The sequence below is a fragment of the Peromyscus maniculatus genome, chromosome X (genome assembly GCF_049852395.1).
Source record: "Peromyscus maniculatus bairdii isolate BWxNUB_F1_BW_parent chromosome X, HU_Pman_BW_mat_3.1, whole genome shotgun sequence".
Classification (NCBI taxonomy): domain Eukaryota; kingdom Metazoa; phylum Chordata; class Mammalia; order Rodentia; family Cricetidae; genus Peromyscus; species Peromyscus maniculatus.
In genome coordinates, this window is record NC_134875.1 from 138,588,566 (window position 1) to 138,615,940 (window position 27,375).

Below are 27,375 nucleotides of genomic sequence, written 5' to 3' on the forward strand. Positions count from 1 at the left end.
CAGGTACCTTAGGAGGCAAGGTGAAACAAATGCAACATATCTTTACATCATTAAACACACATCCTTACATTGCTAAACAAACACAGCATAAACAAATACAGCACACCTTTACAAGTTAAAATACGATTCTGCAGCATAAACAAATGTAACACATCTTTGCCTAGCTAAAATAATATTCCACAACATTCTGGTTTGTGTTTAATAGGTTATTTACATCCTGGTGCTTGCTGTTGTATAAATGCTATTATCTGTCCTTTTAGGTATGTTTTTGTGTAGCTTCAGAAAGCTGTGTATTTAGTTCCTTCACATTCAAATTTCTTTTTATTTTGTACATTTATTTACTGAGAGAGAGAGAGAGAGAGAGAGAGAGAGAGAGAGAGAGAGAGAGAGAGAGAGAGTTGCATAAAGTTACTTATGTTCCAGGACCTGTTTGTGATAGAACAGTCAATACCCTTCACTGTTCAGCACATCTTTAATACTGGCCTTGGTGATGACGGCATCATCACACTTGAACCACTGGTCCCTGTGGTGCCGAATGAAGCTGGTGTAGTGGCCGCTCTCCAAGGTTCCTTGGTGATTAACCACCGCAAACAAGGAATACTTATTCTCGTTGTCCCCACTGTTGGTCGGCAGCTGCAACTGTCCATTCATCCGGGTCTCTTTACTTGACGCCATAAACGGGGTCATATCCAGCTCCAGAGGAAAGGAAATGTAGGTAGTGATCTTGCGCCTCTGTTTGGCTGAGTGTTCAAACCGTTTGAAATGAAAGCAGGCAACAACTGGTAACTTCTTCATAGTGAGCTGTTTGGTAGATTCTTGGTAGCTTTGGCAACCACCACACTTGATTTTGGCACTGCTTCCTAAGTGCTCTGGCCTGGTAAACCTTCGCAAGTAGTCCGTGAGGGTAGTAATGCCTGGTATGTGGCTTTCCCCATTCACACTGCTCTCCCTCCCTGGACTCATAGGCCAGAAGGATGTGCAAGAGCCAGGCAAGTCCAGACTGATGTCCCAGCAGGGGTCTATAGTGGTGGAGACACCGTGGCAGGCTTGACAGGTGACATCTGACTGCAGGCCCCCCGTGAAGATTTGGTCTATGATGCAGTTACAGTGGTTGGGATTGCTGGCCACCTTGCCAACATCATCACCCTTGCAGTGCCTGTGCAGGACATCTAGGGCAGCGATGAGGAACTCGTGGGCATCCTGCTGCCTGTACCCTGCTAAGTGACGAGCGTGTATCCACACCAGGTGTAGTAACTTATAGGGAACATGAAGTGATGGATTTCCAGAGTAAAATTCTCAAGAGACATCACATAGACTAGACTTAACTGCATTTGACATTTCACATGAATACCTGTTAGAAAAGACATCTCTTAGTATTGACATGTTGGGAAAGTCTGTGTTGTCAAGATGTATTGGTCCTCATAAACCTACACTGAGGTTTGAGCTAATTTTCTGGTTTTGTGACTAATGTCCTGTTTAGTTTGTACCAAGAAGAATCCTTCCTCCCAGGGTGGAGCTATACATTCTGGTGAGAAATGTCTGCTTGTAGTGAGTTTGCTTAGTGTCCTTAGAACTGCAACATTTGATACATGACAACTCCCTCCAAACCCTGCACGAAGATCCTTAGTTAACTCCAGCACAGCTTCTAGCAGCACAAGGCCATGTCTCTGGGATGGCCCAATCTCTTCAGTGAAATGCCCGCTTGAGAAAGCTCAGGATGGCCACGTTTAATATTTCTTCTAGGCAGCAACCTGCCATAGGGCCCTAATTTCCATTTTGAGTACATTCACTAAAACCAAATCACAGTTGTAAAGATGTGAGTTTGACCTCTGAAGGACCTAAGGGCCATTCTCTTTCCTCTGACACCTTCCTCTGGTTGCTTGAACATAGGAAAGTGGGGCACAGGCAGTTAGATCATTCCAACACATCTTAGAGGAAAAGACATTATGAGGAATAGACTAATTTAGGAGACAACTTACAGTATCAGCTCAGAGGGTTTTCCATCAGGCCGGATCTCTTTGTACAAGACAAGAGCCTGCCTTCACTAACCTTTTCAGGACCTAAAGTCTCTACCATAGGGTGAGCATACTGTCTCAGCGTTTGTATTGAGGAGGAGAGCAATGAGCAGGAAAACTTTCTGATTCCCCCTTGTGCCACAGCCTCTAAGCCAGTGGTTCTCAACCTTCCCAATGCTGCGACCCTTTAATACAGTTCCTTATGTTATGGTGACCTCCAACCATACAATTATTTTTGTTGCTACTTCATAACTGTGATTTTGCTACTGTTATGAATCATCATGTAAGTATCTGATATGCAGGATGTCTGATATGAGACCCCTGTGGGAGGGTTGTCTGACACCCCAAAAGGGTCACAGCTCATAGGTTGAGAACATGCTGCTCTAAAGATATTGTTGTAACTTCCTCCATGATTTCTTTTCCATTTCCCCCCTTTCCATCCATCTTTCCAGCTTCCCACCTTCCCCTTCACCATCTTCATAATGCCTCTGCTTGTTTATTTAAAGGTCTAGGTAACTTGGGCTCAATCATTCCTCTTCTAGCCTTTTCCCTTAACCACCTCATAAGTCTTGTCACAAGGGGCACATGCTGATCTGATGTCCCAGTAGAAAAAAATTCATTGCTGTTAGGTGGGCTAGGGAGTTAGAGAAACAGAAATTCTTTTCACATCAACCTCTAGGGAACCAATTAGGGACTAACCCGGGAGCTGAAGTGGAGAGAGGGCTATTATTTTTAAGAGTGAGGGAGAGGGAGCGTAAATAATGTAATCCAGCTTTGATAGACTTGAGCTCAGATCAAACACTTAGCCTCTTTGAGCCTTAGAAGTGTCTTTTGTTAATTGAAAATTAAAAGTCCTCTCTGTGATGAACACTGAATCACAGTAAAGACTGTTCCTAACGTAACAAATTGGCTAATACTTTTCTAACTTTACAGAGTTGTGAAAGCCATATTCATTCAGTGGGAAGAAACCTTGAAACCTTGGGCTTTGGCCTTTTGCTGTGGTAGAGCTTGGAGAAGTTGAACAACTATGATCTATAGCTTGCAGCCAGCTACCCAGTCACAGGCCACCATGACTTCATAGTGGACTTGATGGCTAAGCTACAATGTGGTTAGATGTCTTAAGGATGTTTCAAAATATGGTATTTTCAATCTGTGATGGGCTTATCTGTGCATAAACCTGGGTACACCGATAAGCATCCGTATATATAGCAGGTCCTTACAGCAAGCATTAACTGACACTTCTAGTCCTTGGTTCTTACCTTAGAATCGAAGGTAGTATAATGCCTGATAAATAGATTACAGGAATGCTGTGGGATATCATTCCACATACTGTGAATAAGTGTTGCTTTGACTGGTTGATAAATAAAACACTGATTGGCCCATAGCCAGACAGTAAGTGTAGGCAGGGCAAGCAGACAAAGAGAATACTGGGAAGAGGAAGGACAGAGTCAGGAGTCACCAGACAGCCACAGAGGAAGCAAGATGACAAGGCAGACCTGAGAAAAGGTATCAAGCCATGTGGCTAAACATAGATAAGAATTATGGGTTAATTTAAGTAGAAGAGTTGGTCAGTAATAAGCCTGAGCAAATGGCTAAGCTGTTATAAATAATATTAAGCCTCTGTGTGATTATTTTATAAAGGCTGTGGGACTGTGGGTGAGAGATTTATCCTGACTGTGGGCCAGGCAGGACACTAGAAAACTTCCAGCTACATTTGGCATACCAATGTGAGGCTCTCAAATTTCCTTAAGGCCTAAAAGAGTTTAAAGAGGGCTTCTAAACACACGATAATGGAGCCAAAGTCAGCTTTCTACTTCATGTCTCATTTGGGTTGAGATATAGAGGTGCCAAGATAGATACATCATGGCATGTGGACTTGAGCTACAATATGGAGGGTTCATGGCGTATGTGCTTGAGTGCAGCATGGCAGATTCCTGCCACTGTATACAGTGGCATCTGCAAGCTGCGCAGCATGGTGTGTGGTGGATATAGCTTTTGGTAGTACAGACAAAAAAAAAAAGGAAAGAAAGAAAAGGTTTTTGGGCTACATGCTGCTGAATGGAAGCATAGACCCACTGCTTCAGAGTCAGTGATGAGCATGGTTCTCCCAGAGCTGGCTGTAAACTTAGTTCTGCCATGTTGGAAAGCTGAGGTGGGTGGAGTCAGCAGCCAAGGCTGCCGCTTCAGTACTAGCCACTGCAGTTTAAAGCAATAGTTTCACAATAAGACAGATTCAGATTAAATAAACCCTAAACAGTTTACAGTGCGTGTAAAAATATACGAAGGCTTGGAAGAGAGAAGAAAATGAATATATACAGTTATATGAAGAAATAGTTTAAAAAAATAAAGTCTTTAAAGAGACAGTAAAAGTAATATAAAAAGCCACATAAAGATGGAAATCACACAGAGAGTCTGGATTATATTGTCTTTAGGATTTTTAACTGCAGAAAGACATTTGGTTGTAAAGGCTGCTCAGTTAAACCAATACATATATTTTAAAGGGATCTTGACTTCAAAATTTGTGTTTAAGGATATGCTGCTTTGGAAAAGAGGTTCTGCTTTTGTTTCCACAGAAGATGAGAACCTGTGGATTGCTTCTAGGCTAATATGGTTTGAACAGCCAAGACACCCTGAAAGGTCTCTGATGACACCATGGCCCAGATGATCCAACATCCAGAACAGCTTCAAGGCAACCAGCAGAAAGTAGTATGAGAAGCTATGCCCAAATTCCCAAAAAATTGTTTATCGATGTTTATTTTTATTTAAAGCAGGTTGCTTATAAATGCAATCTCTTTCTAAAGAAGAAAAGGGGATATTATAGATATGATAAGATAAAGAGTAAAAACTTGTTTAAAATGTTTTACATCACTATGGAGTTTAGTTTATTGATACCAATTTAAAGTTAATTTTGTTATACTGTATGTATATTTCTACTCTTGTTTAAAGTATTTTGTTTGTGCAACTCATTGAAATTGTAGTTTATAGTTGAGAAATACAGATTAATAATTAGTCATCTATGATAATCAAACTTATAGTCATGTTAAGTTTTCTAGGTATACATAGATATATTTCAGTTAGGTAGGTAATCTTCAAACACTTCAAAGACCTACAGAATATGGAATTTAAAATGTTTTAAAAACTTAGACTTTCCTGGACAATGAGACACATCTGCTCCTAGCAGCACCGATTTACTTCAAAGAGGAAGATGGACATCAAAGACATTCCATATGGAGTTTTACTTCTTGGCAGAACTGGCAATTTGAGCAAGAAACTGTTCTTGCCTGGACTGCTTGACAAAATGTTGTATCAACTGGACATGCAGGACCCATGGAAAAATGACCATTACATTTTGCCAAAACAAGGCAAGATGGTTTGTCAGGTTCCTGCTTCACAGAGGAGACTGCCAGACATTCTACAGGACACAGGGAGAAGCAACTGAGAGACTCTAGGCCTATAGGCTGAAGATGGATGCCCTAACATTGCAGAGGAACTTTGGGTGACTTTCCAGGCAGCCAGCTGTCTCTGTCGTTTCCAGAATTTTGGAAGCAAAGCACTTCCTGTATATTTAGGTGATATTATATCCTTCTGGGGTCTTTGATGTAGTTAAAGACTAGATAGTTATAATTTTCCTTGGTTATGATAAAAGATATGAAACTTTAGACTCACAAATATAGGATAGATAGAAATTTTTTTTAAATTTTGCCAAATACAAATAGACTAGGTATTGTAACTATAATTCTTGCTTGATAACTGTTTTGTTATATGTAATTTTACTATGTTAAAATTAAAACCTTCCTTTTTGATTGGACAGAGAAGGGGAAGTGCTGTGGGATGTTGTTCTGTATGCTGTGAATATGTGTTACTCTGATTGGTTGATAAATAAAGTGCTGATTGGCCAGTAGCCAGGCAGAAAGCAGACAAAGAGAATTCTGGGAAGAGGAAAGCTGAGTCAGGAGTCTCCTGCCAGCCACAGAGGAAGCAAGAAGACAAGGCAGACCTGAGAAAAGATACCAAGCCATGTGGCTAAACATAGATAAGAATTATGGGTTAATTTAAGTGTAAGAACTAGTCAGTAATAAGTTTGAGCTAATGGCCAAGCAGTTTTAATTAATATAAGCCTCTGTGTGTTTACTTGGGGGATGTGAGTGGGAGATATTTATCTCGACTGCCAGATGGCCGGGACACAGAAAAACTTCCAACTACACAGGAAAAATGACCAACTTTCTACATCAGAATTCTTTCAGAGTTACTGCTCAGTTCACCCAACATCCCTCCTTTGGCAGTTCATATGTAGAAACACACATTCAAGAAATACAAATCAACTCTTTCCATTAATATTCTTGTGCTAGGATGTATTATAAGAAGCACAAAGGACAGCAATTTGTGTAATAAAAGAGTTCATAGCCCAGGAGAAGTTCCCTTCCATTTGATGGAAATAGAATTCAAGGTTACAGTCCCCAGGAAAACTGCTAAACCTAGGGCTTGCTGCACTTCTCGAGAATGCGATTTACCAATGAAAATGTTGACTACAACATTAATTTCTCTGAGAAAGTTGCCATCTCCACTAAAACTTCATGATGAGGATTCAGCTCTCCCAGATTTCCAAGTAGCATCCAATACATGCCTCCCCAACATTAGTCAGTGACTTTAGAGCAATGATTCTCAACCTGTGGGTCTTGACCCTGTTGGGGTTGCATATCAGATATTTACATTATGATACACAACAGTAGCAAAATTACAGTTATGAAGTAGCAATGAAATAATTTTATGGCTGGGGTTCACCACAACCTGAGGAACTGTATTAAAGGGTCGTGGCATTAAGAAGGTCGAGAACCACTGGGTTAGAGCTTCAAATAGATTCATCTGTTTGAATTTTCTAACAGCACAAACAAGTGTGGTCTGGGAAGGACCCCTATGGTGATTATGAGGTGAGAATTGAAAGAAGAGTCAGTTTCCCTTGAAGGAAATTGGTTAACAGGAGTATTTTCCTAGGTGCCAAGAGAAAAGATTTTGCACACTTTTCTATCATTATTAACTCTGTAACTGTGGGCAAGCTATGTATCATCTATGAGATGTGGTTTGTCCTAATAAGAGAAGTGGTTTTTCCATCACAGTAGCAAACACAGAGAGAAAGCAGCTTACCAGAGCTGAGGCTCAGAGTCCTGTTTCAGAGGTTTCATTGCCTGTTCCTCTGGCTCCACTGCTTTGTGGTTTGTAGTGAAGCAGTACATACTGTAGGAGTGTAGGGAGTAAAAAGCCTGCTTACTTCACAGGAAATGGCCCAGAGCAGGAGGGTCATACGAAGTTTGGGGGGCTGGCAGTTTGAAAAATCATGAGGAACTAACAACACAGAGGCATTTGTTGTTGTTGTTGTTACTCTTTTCCTTGCATGTCTCTGAGGCAGAATCCCAAATGAGAGACTGTAGACTTTGCCCGCCCTGACTAAGGCTACAGGGAGAGTCTCTTCCCTTGCCTTGTGAATATGGACCAGTCCTGTCCCTCTCTGGTCTCCCATTACTCCCTACTGATATGAGAGGTACATAAGACCTGATAAGGTATATTGGTGGGTAAGAACACAGCTGAGAAAAGCTGTACAATGCAAGAGAATATAGTTTGCACTTTTCAGTGTCATGCGATGGATTCTTCACTATTTTTCAGGAAGCGGACATATCAAAATTATAGGAAAAACCCTAATGAGATTTAGCTCTCTTTAAGTCAACATTTTGGGATAAACACAACAGATGATGTCTCAAATCTCCAAAATTTGCGACACTATCATTTGTATTTCATTTTTGGGGGGAGTGAATAAAACTGGATCCCTACATTTCTTCAGTTCTGTGTTCTTCCTAATTAAAAAAACCCAGAAAATAAAATTATTTTAAATTGGCATTCAGACAAAGTAGAAACTATCTCGAGTGTTGTTGTTTTTGTAACAAAATGACATTTTCCCAGCCACCTGTCATCCAGATGAATCACACCATTGTATAAAGCAGCATAAGTAGATGGAGAAATAATTGCTGTAAATGCTGAATTGCTTGACATGGTCTTATTTGAGATGATATCATTCTGACTGCTTTAAGAATGTTGACTTTTGCCGGGCGGTGGTGGCGCACGCCTTTAATCCCAGCACTCGGGAGGCAGAGCCAGGTGGATCTCTGTGAGTTCGAGGCCAGCCTGGGCTACCAAGTGAGTTCCAGGAAAAGGCGCAAAGCTACACAGAGAAACCCTGTCTCGAAGAAAAAAAAAAAAAAAGAATGTTGACTTTTTAACATTTGGAAATAACAAATAAAAGTGGATACACAAATAGATTTCATCTGAATGTCCAAAAGCAAATGAAAAAGATACTCAAAAATGTTATCAGCAATATGAAGAACCTCTACTCACTATGTAACAAGTAATCACCTGGGGTCCTGAAATACTAATAGTAGCTCCAAAGGAGTCAAAATGAGTGATACACTGTCAATGTAGACTCAGGGTCTCTCATGTCAAACCATTTGCTGAAGTAAGAAGACATTTTAGAAATCTTACAGATCAGAAAATAAAGTTCAAGGTCTCCAGTCTTTCCTTCCTTCCTTCCTTCCTTCCTTCCTTCCTTCCTTCCTTCCTTCCTTCCTTCCTTCCTTCCTTCCTTCCTTCCTTCCTTCCTTTTTTCTTTCCATCCTTCCTTCTTTCTTCTTGAGGCAGTGTCTCACTCTGTAGCCTTGGCTGTCCTGTTGAACTTGAACTTATAGTGATCAGCCTGACTCTGCCTCCTAATCACAAGGATTACTACACCTGACTCAAGATGACCAAGTTTTTTCAGAGCATCACCTCTTAACCCAGCCACAGGAGGCAAAAAAACAGAGTTATCAACATGTATATGTACTATATGTGCTCTATCAGTTTAACATGAACTGTAAATATAGGTATTTATTTCAACTAATTATTATTCTGTATTTCTTCCTTTGGTTATCTAAATGTTATTGCTTCAACAAAATATCAATGAGAATAACAGTATGTCTATGAGACAAGAAAATAGAGTAAGTAGTAATACACATATACGTTATTGCATGAACATCCTAAGTTCCCATACAAAAAGAGCCTCAGTTGTATTACTGATTTGTAAGGATGGTTAACTGATTTAGAACTTTTATGATTGTAGAGAGTAGGAATGTTGCAGGTCTGGAGCTAAATTATCTTGGGTCTATAGCCCTTTATTAGCCATCATTACGTACCTCTGTGTGTGATCTTTGTGACTATTAGGTAAACCCTAACAGGCCTCTAGCTTCTCCCAAACCAAAGACTAAGAATGTCATCAGTTGACATCTAAGGCCCACAGATTTTCATGCTTTATATATCTACCCGACAATGCCACTAATGTATTTTTAAAGTGTCTTCATCTATTTATTTCTTTTATCTTTAATTGGTTTTAGAGATGGGGTCTTACTATGCAGCCCTTGCTGGCCCAGAACTCAGTATATAGACCAGGCTGGCCTCGAACTCACAGAGATTCACCTGCCTCTGCCTCCTGAGTGCTGGGATTCAAGACTTGTACCATCATGCTCAGCTGTTCTTTAATGTCTGAAAACTTCTTGAAACTGTTGCCATATTGGAATATGGTATTTGAGCCTCCTTTAATCTGCGTTCTTGGGTCATGATCATTCCTATTTAGCTCCAGAATACCTTTTATCCCCTTTGAGGTGAGAGCTGTGTTTTTGCATCAACAACATAGACTATGCAACATAAGGATTCCTATGAAATTACTTATTATTTCCTATTCACTTGCACAAATGATGTTTTCAAACAAAGCTACAATATGACTCATAAATAGTAACAAATAGTAATAATAGTGATGATAATTAAGTAGTATGTATTAAAAGTTTAATGACATTTTTATAATGTTTTCTGTTGTCTGATCTAGAAACATATTTGTAGTTCTGGGGATAGTTGTAGGGCTATGTGTGTGATGGGATAGTGTTCTACCACTAGGCTACATCCCTAAGCCCCTAGTTATTTGTTTTAATTTCAATTTCTTTAAAAATGTAAATGTTATTTATGGCTATTACATTTGTCACTGTGTGTACCTCTGGACTACAGCACCATGTTTTGATACAGGTATTCATTATCAACACAATTGCTCTGACTAGTTTTATGTCAACTTGACATAAGCAAGAGTCATTTTGGAAGAGGGAACCTCAATTGAGAAGATGTCTCCACCAGATTGGCCACGGGCAAGCCTGTGGTGCCTTTTCTTGGTTGATGATTGATGTGGAAGGGCCCAGATCATTGTGGGCTGTGCCACTCCTGGACTAGTGGTCCTGGGTGCTATAAGAAAGCAGGCTGAGCAAATCGTGAGGAGCAAGCCAGTAAGCAGCATTCCCCCTTGTCATCTGCTTCAGTTCCTGCCTCCACGTTCCTGCCTCGACCCCCTTTTATGATGTGGAAGTGTAAGTTGTAAATACATCCTTTTCTCCCCAAGTTTCTTTTGGTCATGGTGTTTTATCACAGGGATAGAAACTCTAAGACATAATTAACATGTCCATTCCTCAAATATTTATCATGTCTTAAAAATCTTTTATTAAATTTGTTCTTTGACAATTTCATACTTTCTTATTCCTGTCATCCTCGCCATCTCATCCCCCTCTCACCCCCATTGCCCACATCCTCCTCCCTACAAGTTCCTGTCCACATTCATGCCATTTGTGGGGGGCAGGGGAGCTTGTGTCTCACTATGCAGCTTTAGCTGACCTGAAACTTGCTATTTAGACCAAGCTGGTCTTAACCACATGGAGATCTGCCTTCCTCTGCCTCCTGAGTGCTGAGATTAAAGGCATGGATTACCATGCCCAGCCTGTCATTTTTTAAACAATTAGCATAATATAAGAAATCATTATGATATTTTGAACAAAGTATGCTTTGGTGATTCTCTCTCATTCTCATCCTCCCTAAGCCCTGCTTCCCCTAACCCTCCTTGTTGCCTCCTCAGTTTCTTTTCCTTTTTTCCTCTTTCATGTCCCAAGTGTCCTTTTGCTCATAATAAGGAATTGGAACCAGCCTAGATGTCCATTAACTGATGAATGTATAATGAAAATGTGGTATGTATGAACAATGGAATTTTATTCAGCTATCAAGAAAAATAAAATCCTAAATTTGGCAGGAAATAGATGGATCTGGAGAGTGTAATGCTAAGAGAGGTGACTCAAGCTCAGAAAGACAAAAACTGCATGTTCTCTTGCATATGTGGATCATAGATATAATGTATACATGGTTAGATATGTAAGTATGGGTGAAGTCAACATCATCATGTCTTTTAAATGAGAACGTCCAGAAATGTCTCTTCCAGATATTTTGAAAATATAAAAGACACCATTGCTAATTCTAAACATCCTGTTGTGCAGAGGGGTTCCCTTCCACACAGGTGTTAGTATTTACTGCTTGAGTAATCAAAAAGATTTTCTCCCACCGTCTTACACACTTTCCACTTTGGTGACCACTGTGAAACTATCAAAAAAAAAACACCTCAGGAAAAGTATCTATGACATTTGGGTAGGTAAAGAGTTTTAGGATAAATATCAAAGATATGAGATAAATAACAAAAGCAAATATAGGAAAAAAAATGAACGATATCAAACACAGCAAAGGCACCAAGCAAGAGATTGATAAGACAATCTATACACTGGGAGAAAGTGTTTGCCACTAGACATATGTTAAGAGATTGATATTTAAATTATTTAAGAAACTCTTAAAGCCAAGCAGCAAAAGTACAAAGATATTAATAAATATTGGCAATAGACCTACACAGACATTTTTCAAAAGAAGACAGCAAATGCACAACCAGTGCTCTACAGAAAATAGTCAGCTTCACTTATCACCCCACAATATGAATCCAAACCATAATGAAATAAATCATTTAAACAGACCCATAATATCTGATGAGATAGAAGCAGTAATTAAAAATCTCCCAGTGGAATCTGGTGCCTGTGGTGTGACACCTGCAGTGGGGAGGGGCTTGGACCTGCCTGGGCTCAGTGTGCTGGGCTCTGCTGACTACCCTTGGGAGACCTTGATTTGGGGGATGTGGGGATGTGGGGATGTAGGGTGGCTTGGGAGAGAGGGCTGGGGGGTGGGAGGAGGGAGGAGGTGGGGTCTGTGGGTGGTATGTGGAGTGAGTAGAAAATTTCTTAAGAAAAATGAAAAAAAAAATAGCTCCCAATGGAAAAAAAAATTCTCAGGGCCAGATGGATTCATCAAAGAGTTCTACCAGACCTTTGAAGTAAACTCACACCAATACTGCTCAAACTATTGCATGAAACAGAAAAGGAAGGAACATTCCCAAATCCTTTTTACAAAGCCAGAATTACCCTGATACAAAAACCACGCAAAGACTTGGCAAAAAAGAGAAAATTACAGGTCAATATCTCTTATAAACATAGTTGCAAAAATTCTCAACAAAACACTTGAAAATTGAATTCAAGAACACACCATAAAGAATATTCACTATGATCAAATAGGCTTCACCCCAGCAATGCATAAATGGTTCAAAATACTTAAATCATAATCCACCACATAAATATACTAAAGGACAAAAACTACATGATCATCTCATTATCTGTGGAAGCAGATTTTGACAAAATCTCATACCCCTTCATGATAAAAGTCCTGGAGAATCTAGGTATACAAAGGACACATCTCAACATCATAAAGGAAACCTATAGCCAACATCTTCCTAAATGAACAAACACCAAAACATTTCCACCAGAATCAGGAACAACACAAGGATGCCCACTCTTCCCCTCCCTCCTATTCAGTGTAGTACTTGAAGTCTTAGCTAGAGCAATAAGAAATGTAAAGGAAATGCAAAGAGGAAAGGAAGATGATATTAGTTTATACATAAAGGACCCTAAAGACTCCACCAAAAACTACATCTGATAAACATATTCAGCAAAGTAACAGGATATAGCATTAACCTACAAAAATCAGTAGTTTTTTTCTACACAAATGACACATGTACCAAGAAAGAAATCAGGTAAACAATATTATTTACAATAGCCTGAAAAATCTGTGAATAAATCTAACCAAAGAAATGAAAGACTTGCACAATAAAAACTTAAAGACACTGAAAAGAGAAATTGAAGAAGATATCAGAAAACAGAAATCCCTCCCACAATCATAATAAATAAATAAATAAATAAATAAATAAATAAGTAAATAAATAAAATGGGTTTATACGGTTAATACTGTGGAAATGCTCACAGAAAGTGAAAAAAACTAATCTTAAATTTCATACAGAAATATAAAAGATCAAGGATATCTAAACCAATCTTGAATAATGATGACATAAAATTACTGGAGGTATCAACATCCCAGAGTTCAAGTTACACCACTGAATGATACTGGCATAAACAGAACCAAAAACAGAATCATTGATCATTAGAATAGACTTGAGGACCTATATACACTCCTAGAGCCACCTGACTTTTTATGAAGAGGAAGAGGAGAAGAAATGAAATGGAAGGTGCAAAGCTACACAGAGAAACCCTGTCTTGAAAAAAAAACAACAACAAAAAAAAGAAAAATGAAATGGAATAACTACATGTAGAAGAATGATGTGGATGTTTCTCTCTCACTCTGAAAAAAAAGTCTTGCTTCCAAATGGATCAAAAACCTCAACAGAATTGAAATATTCCCCTCTAGAGGAAGAGTGAGGCTAAGTAGATTCAGGCAAGGTTCTGTAGCTCCAGGAAACTGATGAAACACATCAGATTATGGAACAATAGGATACAGTACTTTTAAGACCCAAGAAACTCAGAAAGCTATGCTTCACTATCGGCCTCCCCAAGCTTGTACAAGAGACACACAACTGCTTTGGAGCTGAAAGCTCTTCAGTGGGGCTGCCTCTTGTGCGAGGTACCCTAGGGCTCAACCTGTATTCATTGTCACTGATGCTGACATGGGCATTCTGGAGACCAGTGGCCCATGATCTTGTAAGTAATCCCAATAAAATCATTAGACCACCCAAATAAAAGAAACTCAACCTAAGACCTGGTATCTGAATATAAGAAAGAGAGAGAGACCATGCTTGAATTCATCGGTACAGAAAAGAACTTTCTGAAGAGAATCCCAACAGTGTACATTAAGACCAACAATCACTAAAGGGGACCTCTTGAAACGAAAAAGCTCTGTACAGCAAAGGACACTGTCATTTGAGTAAAGAGGCAGCCTACAGAATGGAAAACAACAACAACAACAACAACAACCTTTACTGGCTAAGGGTTAGTATCAAGAGTATACAAAGAACTAAGGAGAAAACCTAAACATCAGGAAAACAAACGACCCACTCCCTGGCTCCCATATAGTCATGGCCAATTATAGTGCAAAATACATTTAGTCCAACTTCAAAAGTCCCCATAGTCTTTCAGTCTCAACACTGTTTAAAAGTCCAAACTCTAAATTCTCTTCTGCGACTCAAGCTATCTCTTAATTGTAACCTCTTGTGCTCCCAACTGAGGACCAAGTCCTCATATATCTGAGCCCATGGAGGAGATTTCTCATTCAGTCCCTCACAAAGAGTTAAATTGGGTTGGGGTATGGGAGAGCAGCATGCAGGAGGCAATATGGGGAAGAATAACACTAAAGACCTTGTTAAAAACTCGTATGGAAACCCATTATTGTCACGAAGTCCCACCCTAGCTGTTGACAATAGTTGGGAAGGGAAAAGTTAGTTTTCAGAATGTAGCCCCTGGCAGGTTGACCACACTCCAGTGAAGGCAACATATGCAAGAATATATGAACAGCGTATACTGGACTTGATAAATTTAGAAAGGGGACAAAAATTACATGAGTAAGTAAGGGGAGTGTGTCTAGGAGGAGTGGGGGGGTTGAATATTATCAAACACCTTGTATGAAATTCTCAAGAACTAATAAAAAATTTAAAAAGACATGTAATTTTCTTACTAGTTAGCATTTTTAGACTGTAAGAATTACTTTCTGGGTTTTTAAAAATGTCAGTCTACTGTGTCTGCCATAGTCTTTTCTTATCCATCAGTCTAGTCATTTGAATCTATAAATTCCTCACATACCCCTTCGCATCTAAAATTGTGTAATTTGTTTTTCCCCTTCTTAATTTTTATTTTATTTTATTTTACAATACTATTCAGTTCTACATAACAGCCACAGATTCCCTTGTTCTCCCCCTTCCTGCCCCCCTCCCCTTCCCCCCAGATCACCCCCCATTCCCACCTCCTCCAGATCAAGGCCACCACCGAGGACTGCGATCAACCTGATAGACTCAGTCCAGGCAGGTCCAGTCCCCTCTTCCCAGACTGAGCCAAGCGTCCCTGCATAAGTCCCAGGTTTCAAAAAACTAACTCATGCAATGAGCCCAGGACCTGGTACCACTGCCTAGATGCCTCCCAAACAGATCAAGCCAATCAACTGTCTCACCTATTCAGAGGGCCTGATCCAGTTGGGGGCCCCTCAGCCTTTGGTTCATAGTTCATGTGTTTCCATTCGTTTGGCTATTTGTCCCTGTGCTTTATCCAACCTAGGTTTCAACAATTCTCGCTCATATAAACCCTCCTCTTTCTCGCTAATTAGACTCCCGGCGCTCCACCCGGGGCCTAGCCATGGATCTCTGCATCCAGATTCCTCAGTCCTTGGATGGTGTTTCTGGCACAGCTATTAAGGTGTTTGGCCATCCCATCACCAGAGTAGGTCAGTCCCGGCTGTCTCAACAAATTAGACATTAAAACGACCAACAGTCCAATTAAGAAATGGGCTATAGAACTAAACAGAGAATTCTCAACAGAGGAAACTCAAATGGCTGAAAGACAGTTAAGGAATTGCTCAACATCCCTAATCATCAGGGAAATGCAAATCAAAACAACTCTGAGATACCACCTTACGCCTGTCAGAGTGGCTAAGATCAAAAACACTGAAGACACTTTATGCTGGAGAGGATGTGGAGCTAGGGGAACTCTCCTCCACTGCTGGTGGGAATGCAAGCTTGTACAACAACTTTGGAAATCAATATGGCGCTTTGTTAGAAAATTGGGAATCAATCTCCCCCAAGATCCAGCTATACCACTCTTGGGCATATACCCAAGAAATGCTCAATCATACCACAAGAGCACTTGCTCAGCTATGTTTATATCAGCATTGTTTGTAATAGCCAAAACCTGGAAACAACCTAGATGCCCTTCAACTGAAGAATGGATAAATAAATTGTGGCACATATACACAATGGAATACTACTCAGCAGAGAAAAACAATGACATCATGAGGTTTGCAGGCAAATGGATGGATCTAGAAAAAATCATCCTGAGTGAGGTAACCCAGACTCAGAAAGACAAATATTGTATGTACTCACTCATAGGAGGATACTAGATGTGGAACAAGGATGACTGGACTGCTACTCACATCACCAGAGAGGCTACCTGGAAAACAGGACCCCAAGAAAGACACGAGGATCGTCCAATGATAGAGAAATGGCTGAGATCTTCATGAACAGCCTGGACATGAGTGGGAGCAATGAAGATTGAGGGTCAAGGGAAAGAGAGCGGGAGATCCCAGCTGGATCAAGAACAGAGAGGGAGAACAAGGAATAGGAGACCATGGTAAATGAAGACCACTTGAGAAAAGGAAGAAACAAAGAGCTAAAGAGGCCCACAGAAATCCACAAAGATACCCCCCACAAAGACTGCTGGCAATGGCCGAGAGACAGCCGGGACTAAAATTGTGTAATTTGTAGTTCTCTGAAGCATATTTGATGTCATTCACATTTTAAATTCCTGTTTCTCAGAGAGAAGGGCTTTAAATTCAGAAATTATTTAAAATTGTGAAACCGAAGTTGTATTCCAGATAAGTCACAGTTAGGTAATGAAGTTGAGAAAGTCCCTTTTAGCTTGGTTACATTTTTCTGGTATTTTTCTTTTTCTTAAAAGCAATCTTATTTCTGAATAGAGGCCATGCTTTTAGAGAGGGGAGCTTTTGCTGCAGTCTGTGTGTGAGATTGAACTCATGTCAATTCCCTCTTTCCTAGCCTGAACAATGATTAGCTCCTTGACTGGTTTTGAGCTAGACTTCTCAGATACTTCTTCAGTGTGTCTCAACCTTGGCCCCTAAAGACTCAAATAAAAGCTGACATATTTTCTAACAACTCAAGGCCACATCCAGAGGATGATGTCACACAGTTTCCTCAGACTCCCACTCCCATACCTGATCAAAGAGCCTTTCTGAGAAAACTCCCATCTGCCAAAGAGTACTTGCTGTTTGTTTTACCTAATGCTTGAAGATACCTACAGCCTCTAAATCCTGCTCTGGGGGAGGAGGGGAGTGTCACTTGAGTGTGTGCATGGAAGTCATCAAATCCAGATGAGTGTCACAGGGTCTAGACTCCTCTTTCTGCTGTAGGAACTGCATTTTTCCGACTCTGGTCTAGATTCACTGTCCCCTCCCAAATCCTTTGTTGTCACTATAAAATTCCTTGTCACTTTCATATAAAGCAAAGTTGTCTTCAGTTAAGGACGGTCCCTTTCTCCTATTGCAGTAGTGTATTTCTAATTAAAATCTTCCATTACTACTTTAAGTAATGGCTTTATTTGTCTTTGGTAGTTTCCTTATCTTATCCTCAAAGATCTTTAAACAGTTTTGAAGGAATGGCTTAACAATTTCTGTTTTTACTATAATCCTCTTTTCCCCTCATTTTAAAGTATTTTCAAATGTGATTATTCTCTCAGTTTGAAAATACAATTATATTGTGATATATAGTAATGTATATATTATTTGTATTATACAGGCCAGTATTTTAACATGTTTTTATGACTGAGAAAAATGATAGCCACCTTTTATTCACTTCCATTTCTGTATAGTGAAAAATCTCATTAACTACTTCAAATTTTTTTTTTGGGGGGGTAAAACTTAAATGTGATCACAAACAACCTTTCACTATGAAAATCTCAGTATCATAGGTAAACAAGTTGCTCTCATTTTATCAGTGGCCTATAAAAAGTGTGCACATTTATCCGATACAGTTTTTCTTTTTATTTAAGAAGTTATACCCACAGATAAGTGCAGTTCTCACCCCTCATCAAAGAAGCTTCTCTTTGCAGCAGATGGAGGCTGTTGTTGAAAACCACAACTGGTCAAAATGCAGAGGATAATTAAGCATGGGTTGCATAGCCCAGACTGACACCAAAGGCCGAAAGAGCACTGTGGAACAGGAGGTGGGAAACTTACAGGAGCCAGAAGGCCAGGATATCTGCTCTCAGATGACGTCTTCTAGACATGACAGGGAAGCTGCACCCAGGAAATCTCAACAATATGGCTGTCTAAGCAAGACTTGCATAAGGACAATGGCAGTTGACATGCCAGCTTGGATGGAGGAATTTCACAAGGTTCCATCCCTGTATAAAGAGTTACAGCCAATAAATGGCTACTGAGAAAGGGAGAATGAGTTTTATTCAGGGACAAGCCCTCAGATAGGTTATCCAATAGTAAGTACATATACTAAACTCTAAATACATATAACGTACGAGGAACACTAAACGGACTAAGCAGCTTGTGTTTATATATTTATATATACACATGTGTGCGTTCATGTGTGTGTGTGTGTGTGTGTGTGTATAAAAACAATAAAGGGGAAGAGGTCATGAATTTGAAAGGGGGGGGGGACACCGAAGGATCTGGGGGCCAGAAAGAGAATGGTGAAAATTATGTAGATATAGTACTCATCTACAAAATTCTCAAAAAAGTAAAAAAAAAAATAAAAGTTTGCAGGTACCAATGAACTTGTGGAAATACATATAGATATAGCTATATAAAATAACATATATTGTTGGTATCAATTCATAGTTGAGACAGTCTCACAGAAAAAGATGATAAGTGCATTTGCATCTCAGACGGTCCTTTTCACATCTGTTCCACCACCATGACAGCATGGCTTGTTCATTGTTCCTCAAATGTTCCTCATGTTCACCAAATGTTTGCTGCCAACACGTTTGAAATAGATGGAATGCTATTAGTTTCTTTTTGGGTTAGCATCAGGAAAGTAAGCCATGCTCAATATTTAACAATTATTTGTGTGTGTGAGTGTGCGTAAAAGTGTATTTATTTGTCGTTATTGGTACACGCAGGTGCAACATAAGTTCACAAATACCGATTTGAATCTAATGGACACACTTCTCAAATTTAAACCCTTATTATGGATTTTTTAAAAAAATATTTTAAATAAAAAACTTTAAGCTTTATTATAAAAACTTTGCAAATGGAATGTTTATTCCTTAATTAATTTATTTATTCTGACTGCATAGAAACTTATTGAGACAGACTTTGGGTGTGGCTAATCTCATGGATTGTGTTGGTGTGGGTCAATATGGTATTTTACTTACATAATTCCTGCTGTTCAGGTAAGGCACGGTTTTTTCCCTAAATAGTTCTTTTCTTCATGTATCTATGGATACTGGCTCTGCTAGTTCTGATTCGGTTCTCTTTCTTAGAATGTAGCAGTGATACCATTATGGAAGTGAATGATTTTCTTTCGCTGACATATAGTCATTGATTCCTGAATGATAGAATTTTAGTAATGTAGATGAGCTTTAGTCATGAATGTGAAGGACTTAGAAGAAATGCTTAGAGTGAACTACATGTATGCCTACATACATTTTTCAGTAACTGGTATTTTGGGGTTTTTTTCCTAATTAATACATGAATTCAGAACTTCGATTCTGAGTTCAGCAGTCTTGTGGAGTGACCAGCAACTTTGATTCTTGCACAGAGAATTTATTTGGAGTGCAAGAGGGTTGAACTGTTTCAGCAGCGCACATATAAATACTTTAAATGAACTATATGCATCTACTAGTTTCTTCAAGTACCTCTTTTAAATAACTGGTCAAAGATGATCGATGAAGTGTTGGGTATCAATCATATTTTTCTTCTTGCACATCAGCTACATAAATAGCTTTGTACAACAACAAAAAAGACTAATATATTTGTCACATCATGTTAAACTACTGTCATGCTCAACTTTGTCTCATGTAATGTGGACCTAGCCTATCCAATCCTGTGATTTGGAGTCTTCTTTATTCATTACAGTTTTAAGTTAGTATAAAGATAAAAATAATCACTAATTCCCAGATCCTATATCTCATCAAATTTATACTAAAATATTTCTATTTATAATGATATTGTGAATGCTATTTTTATTTTTAACTTCTGAATTATTGGTTGTTGACACACAAAAATATTTGCATATTGACTTGATATATCAATTGCTTATTGCTGATGCAATAAATTGCTATAGACTTCGTGGCTTAAGACAGCAGAAATTTAATGTTTTACAGTTATAGAAGTCATAAATCAGAAATGAATATCAGTTCACTAAAGTCAGTTTGTCAGCAGAGAAATATTCGTTCTAGGAGGAAAGAATCCTTTTCCTTCTATTTTTTAGTTCTTATAGTTCACCTACACTCTTTGACTTGTGACCATATCCCCCCACATTCAAATCCAGGATTTATGATGAATATTTTCTGGTGCTATTTTTCTCAGATCATCTCTTTTTATTTCCTCCTCTACTGTTATATATGCTTATAATTATATTGAGTCTATTCAGTTAATTCTATATGATATTGTAAGGTCAGAATACTAGTTATTAATTACATGTATAACTTTTATTCCATTGTGTGCTACAAAAGATGATATAATCAAAGAGTCTCCATAAGACCTGCACAAGACCAAGCCAGAACATATAGGGAGGAACTGATAAGGTCCCGCCCCTAGTGAGGAGCTATTGGCAGCTGCTGGCAGCTGGGAAAAGAAGCATTTTCCTGGTAGGTTAACAGCACTCCAGGGGATGGCCCCATATCTATGTGCATACAAGCAACACTCACTGGACTTAGAGCACTGTCAAATTTTTAAATGAGAGGACAACAGGTGGGAGATGGAGGTGGTGAAGGGGTCTGGGAGGAAGTAGAGGGAAATGGGAGTGGATAGGATCAAAATACATTGTATTCATGTATGGAGTTCTCAAAGAATACATACATACATACATGTATGTTTATATATATATATATAGGCTGAAATGATAATGTCAAGAAGTACAATTGCTGAACAGTTTCACAAAGGTGCATAGAAGCAGAATTAAATAGTAGAAGCAACAACAAAAGACTCATCAGCAAGGTACTGATAGGGTCATTGATATTATATAATATGAGGAATGGAAAGAGAAAAGAATAAAGAGAGCAGTGTTTATCAGACAAGGAAATAATAACATGCATAGTAACAATCTAATAAAAAGTAGAGGTAAGCAGGAAGAATATTTGAAGAAATGGGAACCAAAAATTGGAAATGTGATTAAAAAACAAAAAACAAAAGCATAGATCTGGATATCCCAGAAACTCAACCAACTTCACTTAGGGTGAGCATACAAATACAAAGCTTGAAGCATCATAATTAAACTGTTCAAAAAGATAAAGACTGAGAATAAAGACCCATGGTGTATGGGTGAAGGTTTTCAAAGGCAGTTGGATTTTATCAGTGTGTGTTGTGTGCACCTGTGAAAAATCACCCTGGAGCTCCTCAGTATGAACAATTGATGAATGTAAATAGAAATACAAATGAAGGGCCCAGCAAGCTGATTCAGCTGGTGAGGGCGCTTATCCGCAAACCTAATCTCCGAGTCCCCGGAGCCCAAGTGGTACAAGAAGAAAAGCAACTCCCACAAGTTGTCCTCTGATTTCCGCATTCTCGCTGCGACACACGCATGCCCACACCCACACACATACATCACACACACTAAATAAAGAAATGTAATTTACAAAGATTAGGAAGGCGAGGGGAAAGAAACATCTGAAAGCAGCTAGAGAAATGACTCATCATATTCAAGGTATAGCAAACTTATTAGAAACCATGGAAACCGGATTGCTTGTGAATAACATGTTCAAAATGACGAAAGAAAGGGGCTAAAAATACACGTCTGGAAAACATCTCCTTCCAAACTGGAGGAATAAACAAGATACTATCTGATGATTAAGGCAATGTGTCACTAGCAAATCTTTTCTACAAAAACTGCAGAAGGGGCTGGGTGGGGCAATACGGGCTTGTAGAGCTACTTGAGAGGCTGACGCAAAAGGATTGTTTTAGCAACATAAAACATCATTTATTACAAATAAATATGAGAGGGAGCCTTTTATGTTAAAAGGAAACAACTAGACATTTACTACTAATTTCAAATGGTTAGACATTAAGTAGCAATACAGATTCACACACAAATGTAAAAGGCAGTATTTTGTTGTCAATGTTTTCTTCTAATTTAAAAGGCAGTTATAGGAAGCAATAATCGTGCAACTATGCTGATAGCACTAGAATGCAAAACGATGCAAACTGTACATCTGTGTTTAAAAAGGAGGAGAAAATAAAGCTGCAACAGGGCAAAATCTAGGGAGAACATTGACATTAAGTTAATATTAATCCAAACTAGATTGTTTTAAGATGTCAGTAGTAACCACGAGTGGAATCACCAAGGTAGCTGTCCAATAATATACCATAAAGAGAAGATACAATATTTATAACTATATGTACTGCCTAGTAATAAAGAAGGTAATAATGGACTAGTAAGGGAGACTAAGAATATAAGAAACTGAATGGGGGAGGACACAGATGGTGCTCCCCCAGACTTTTGTTCTGGGGGAGGGGAATCACAATCAACCACGATCGTACCCGGTGCCCCTTGCACTGGGTGATCAGGTACCATCATACCAAGTGCTGTTCAAGGTCTCTAGGCCCAGGCACGGGAGAGAAAAAAGGCAACAGTTACATGCCATTCCTTTTGGCTGGGCACGTGCCACCTGTGACCTAACCAAGAGCCCTGGCACGTGGTGGTTGGGCACCACTGTGGTGAGAGAGTACAGGGAGGGGAGGGGAGGTGGAAGAGAGGGAGAGGCAGAATGGTTCGTGGGCTGGAGAGAGAGGCAGATCTGGAGAGGTGAGAGTGGTGAGGAACAGGCTGACGGGAAGGGCCAGCTGGCCACCCGAGTCCAGGGAGATGTCTGGGCCTGGGCTGTGACCAAGGGCCAGGTCTTGGTCCTGGGCCCTGGAGCAGCCAAGGGGGCCTGTGTTGATGTCCGTGGCTCCTGTCTCTGCGGGGAGCTGTGGTCTGGGCTGCCACCTGAGCCATGTTGGTGTCTGAGGGCTGCTCTGCCATGGCAGCCATGCCAATCTGTACGGGCTAAACAGCCACCTGGGGCCGCTGCCGAGAACCATGTCTGGGTCTGTGGTCCTGCTGCAGCCGGGGTCTGTGTTGATATCCCTGGCCCGTGTTGTTCCCAGGGCCCATGTGGATGCCCAGGGTCTGGGCTGAGACATGTGACCATGTTGGTGTCCGAGGACTGTGCTGCTGCTGGGGCCAGGCCTATCTGGGCGTCCAGGGCTGTCAACTGGGGCCATGGTATTGTCCAGACTGGGGCTACCGGCGAGAGCCATGTCTGGGTCTGGGCCCCTGCTGCAGCCAGGGTCTGTGTTGAGGTCTATGGCTCCTGAGACCATAGAAGGCCATGCTAATGCCAGAGGTCTAGCCTGCCACCTGGGGCTATGCTGGTGTCCAAGGGTCATTGTGTGTGGGGCATCCCTCACCCCCACATCTCCCCACAGTACTCTTGAGTAGAAACAACAGGAAATATTAGTTAGAAGGATACAGGGGAGAGAAAAAGATAGAAAATGCAGGATATCCTCGAGAGGGTCTGGATCCTAATCCATTGGCCCCAACTGTCTCTGCCCTAGAGTATTTAAATGAATGCCAAGGGGTGGAGCAAAAGATCTCCTCACAACACAGCCAAGTGCAGACCATCTCAGACACCTGCACTCAGGCCCGTGGTACAATCATCCTCTTTATGTAGACCTGCTGGGTAAAGCACGAGGAAACCTAAAAATAGGCTCCAACAGGTCATGCTACTGTGGGGACCTATGCTGCCATGTGGGACCAAGGTGACATCCAGACCCAGGCTACTCCCTAGGAACATGTCTGGGTTTGTGGTCCCACCACAGCAAGGCTCTGTATTGATGTCCATGGCCTACTTTGCCACCAAGGGCCACATAGATGCCCGGGGTCTGGGCTGAAACCTGCAGCCATGAGGGTGTCCGAGGGTCATGCTGCCACCGGGGACATCCTGATCTGAGTGGCCTGAACGGTCACCCAGGGCCATGGTGTTGTCTGGGCCAGGACTGCTGCACAGGGCCATGTCTGGGTCCATGGCCTTGTGGAGGCTGGGGTCTGGGGTGGTGTACATGCTCCAGTTGCCACCAGGGGGTCTTCAGATGCCCGGGGTCTGGTTAGCCACCTGGGTACATGTTGGTGCCTGGAGGCCATTCTATTGCAGGGGTGTGCTGATCTGGGTGGTCCGTACTGCCACTGGACCGTGGTGGCATCAGGGCCCAAGCTGCTACCAAGGGCCATGTCTGGGTCCATGATCCTGCTTCAGCTGGGGTCTGTGATGATGTCTGTGACCCGTGTTACCATGGGGGTCATTGATACTATTCTGTGCTGAGGCGGCCCCACCCTTCATGGGCCATGGGATGGATGGCACTGTGCCTTGCTGGATAATATAGCAGGTGAGCTGGCCCTATCCCTCGGGGGAGAGCTTCCTGCACTTGGGAAAGATGGCCTGACCCTTCACCGTAGGCGTGCACCTCACCTGGGAAGCACATAGAGCTGTCTTTGTTGTCCGTGTGTGGGTGGGGGCCGCAGGTGAGTCAGCCCTGAGAGCATGAGAGTAGGAGAGCTGAACCCACCACCCCTTGTATTCCTCCTACAGCAAACAGCAACAAAACCCCGCACTTGCCTGGACAAAACAGTAGAGCTGGCCTTGGTGATGTGATTGAGGGGGACCTGGATCAGAGGGTCCCAGAGCAGGAGAACTGGCCCCGCTCCTTGCTGCAGGCTGCCTTTGGGGGGCTAGCTGAGGCAGTGCTGGCGAGCTCACCTGGGTATTGACAATGACATTGACAGCTAGCGAGTTGACCAGTCCACCTAACACCCAGGCCCAGAACCAGGGCTGAGTTGGCCCACCCCAGCATCCACCTAATCTATGAACTGTTGGAGCATGTACAGGGGACAAACCTACAGATCCAAAGCAGCAGGATCTCCATGACACAGGTCAACAACAGGATAGCCAAGAGGAGCCCAGGGAGAGCCCATTATCAGTGGTATAGCAGAAACCAGAGGCCTCAAACCAGACCAATGTCTCATGGAAATGAACACTTGCAAGTAAAGATGAATGGACTAAAGGGTAAACTGTGTGACTCAACGGGCCACACCACAGCTTCCACAACAAGATTCTTCTTCTTTTTGGTTTTTGCTTGCTTATTTGTTTTTTGTCTTGTTTTGTTTCTTTGGTTTGGTTTCGGTTTTTCTAATTTGGTTTTGATTTGTGGGGGGAGGTTGCAAGGGCAGAGGATAGATGTGAGGCAAAGGGGAGATAAGTGGGCCAGAATGCATGATGTGAAATTCACAAAGAATCAATTTTAAAACAGAACATAAGAAATAGAGGAAACAAATAAAATACCAGATGTAAATGCTAACAGTATTTACAAATGTAAATTGAATTAACCGTTCTAACCAAAAGATGAGGGCAGAAAAGACTTGAAAATGATCGGCTTTGCCAGGTGTGGAAGCCCATTCCCTTAATCCCAGAACTCAGGAGGCAGAGGCGAAGGAGCTCTCTGAGTTCCAGGCCAGCCTGGTCTACAGAGTGAGTTCCAGACCATCCAAGAATACACAGTGAGACCCTGTCACAAACAAACAAACAAACAAACAAACTTTATGGTCCCTACAGAAGACACTAGTAGATTCAATGACATAAATGTGTCCAAAGGAAAGATTGAAAAGGGTATACTTTGAGGCAGTACCTAAAAGAGACCTGGAGTTAGGTTATTGCCAGTGATCTTATTTGCCCACCAGAACTGGACGGTAAGACCCTATTGCCCAAGACACCACAAACTGTTTGAAGGACACAGAGAAACCATGAACTGTGCTAGAGGCTTCCCCGCTTAGCTGTATGAGAAAGTGCTATAATTACAACTGGGAGAGAAAGAGTCATAAGCAGTCCTACCCAACTGTGAACCCCAGACACTCTATTGCTGCCCTCCAGGCAAGATGTGCTCAGATGTGTGATAACGGAAGGGCTGTTACAGAAGTAGTCAATTGCTTTGATTGGATCTGAGGCCCATTCCACAAAAGGAAGTTCATGTCTAGTCCTGGGAACCCAGTCAAAGGTCCATTTCTAAGAAGGGCATGGGTGAACTTACTACTTTTGTTTTACTAAATAGACATGTGGTCAAATTCTCCCTAAATATTTTTGTTTATTTATATCCACAGACTAGTACTGCTCACCACCTTGGTCAGAGAAGCTTCTCTTTGCAGTGAACGACAGTTAATAGACTCACAGCAGCTTAAGGTGTTGAGAATAAAGACTATTCAGTGTTCTGTCCTAAATGAGACCTCTATACATCCCCTCCATGGATGCAGGAACATCACAAAAGAAGGGATAGAAAGAATGTAGGAGCCAGGTGATGGGAATGATGGCCGTGAAATTATGTCTTCTGGCGGGACAGGGTTTTTGCACTCATAAAGTCATAACTGCACTGTGGGAGCCCGTTTTCAGGGTTCCTCGTGGCTTTACCCAGCAGGTCCACATAAAGAGGACGATTGAACCATGGGCCTGAGTACTAGGTATCTGCAATGGTCTGCACTTGGCTATGCTGGGGGGAGGCCTTTAGCTCCACCCCTTGGCATCCCTAGGGCAGAGACAGTCAGGGCCCCGTTGGAATAGATTCCAGGCCCTCTCCAGGCTATCCTGTATTTTCTGTCTTTTTCTCCCCCATCTAATCCTTCTATCTAATATTTCCTGCTGTTCTTACTCAAGAGCTCTCTGGGGAAATGTGGGGGTGGTGGGTAGCCCCTCCACACTGCACAAAACTAGTACTCTGAGCATTCAGCCATAGATGGGGGAGGGTTAATAGTGCCTGACCTCTCCTCAGACATCTATTGGAAGTTATATTAGTCAGGCTTCTCTAGAGGAACAGAACCAATAGATAGAGTATGTATGTATGTATGTATGTATGTATGTATGTATGTATGTATGTATGTATCTATCTATCTATCTATCTATCTATCTATCTATCTATCTATCTATCTACATATATACATTTAAAAAAAGAATTTATTAAACCCAACTTATGTTGAAATGATAGCAACAGCAGAATCATATCTAAGAGCTGAAAACCTGGTAGTTGCTAGGCCCTTAAAGCCAGGTGTCTTAAAAGTTGGAGTAAGTACCACAGTGGTTGTCTCACACTGAAGAAGACAAAACCCAGCAGTTGCTCAGTGCACAAG

At 41.1% G+C, this 27,375-nt stretch overlaps 1 protein-coding gene across 1 annotated transcript; it reads right to left on the reverse strand.

The window, feature by feature from the left end:
* Positions 1–400: 400 nt before the first annotated feature.
* Positions 401–24,271, reverse strand: LOC102923156 (ubiquitin carboxyl-terminal hydrolase 27-like). The gene is made up of 2 exons (XM_076562954.1): positions 24,142–24,271; positions 401–1,295 (listed from the first exon to the last, which is right to left on the reverse strand). The coding sequence occupies exons 1-2, from the start codon at positions 24,269–24,271 to the stop codon at positions 445–447; spliced, it is 981 nt and encodes a 326-aa protein (XP_076419069.1). The 3' UTR covers positions 401–444.
* Positions 24,272–27,375: the final 3,104 nt, after the last annotated feature.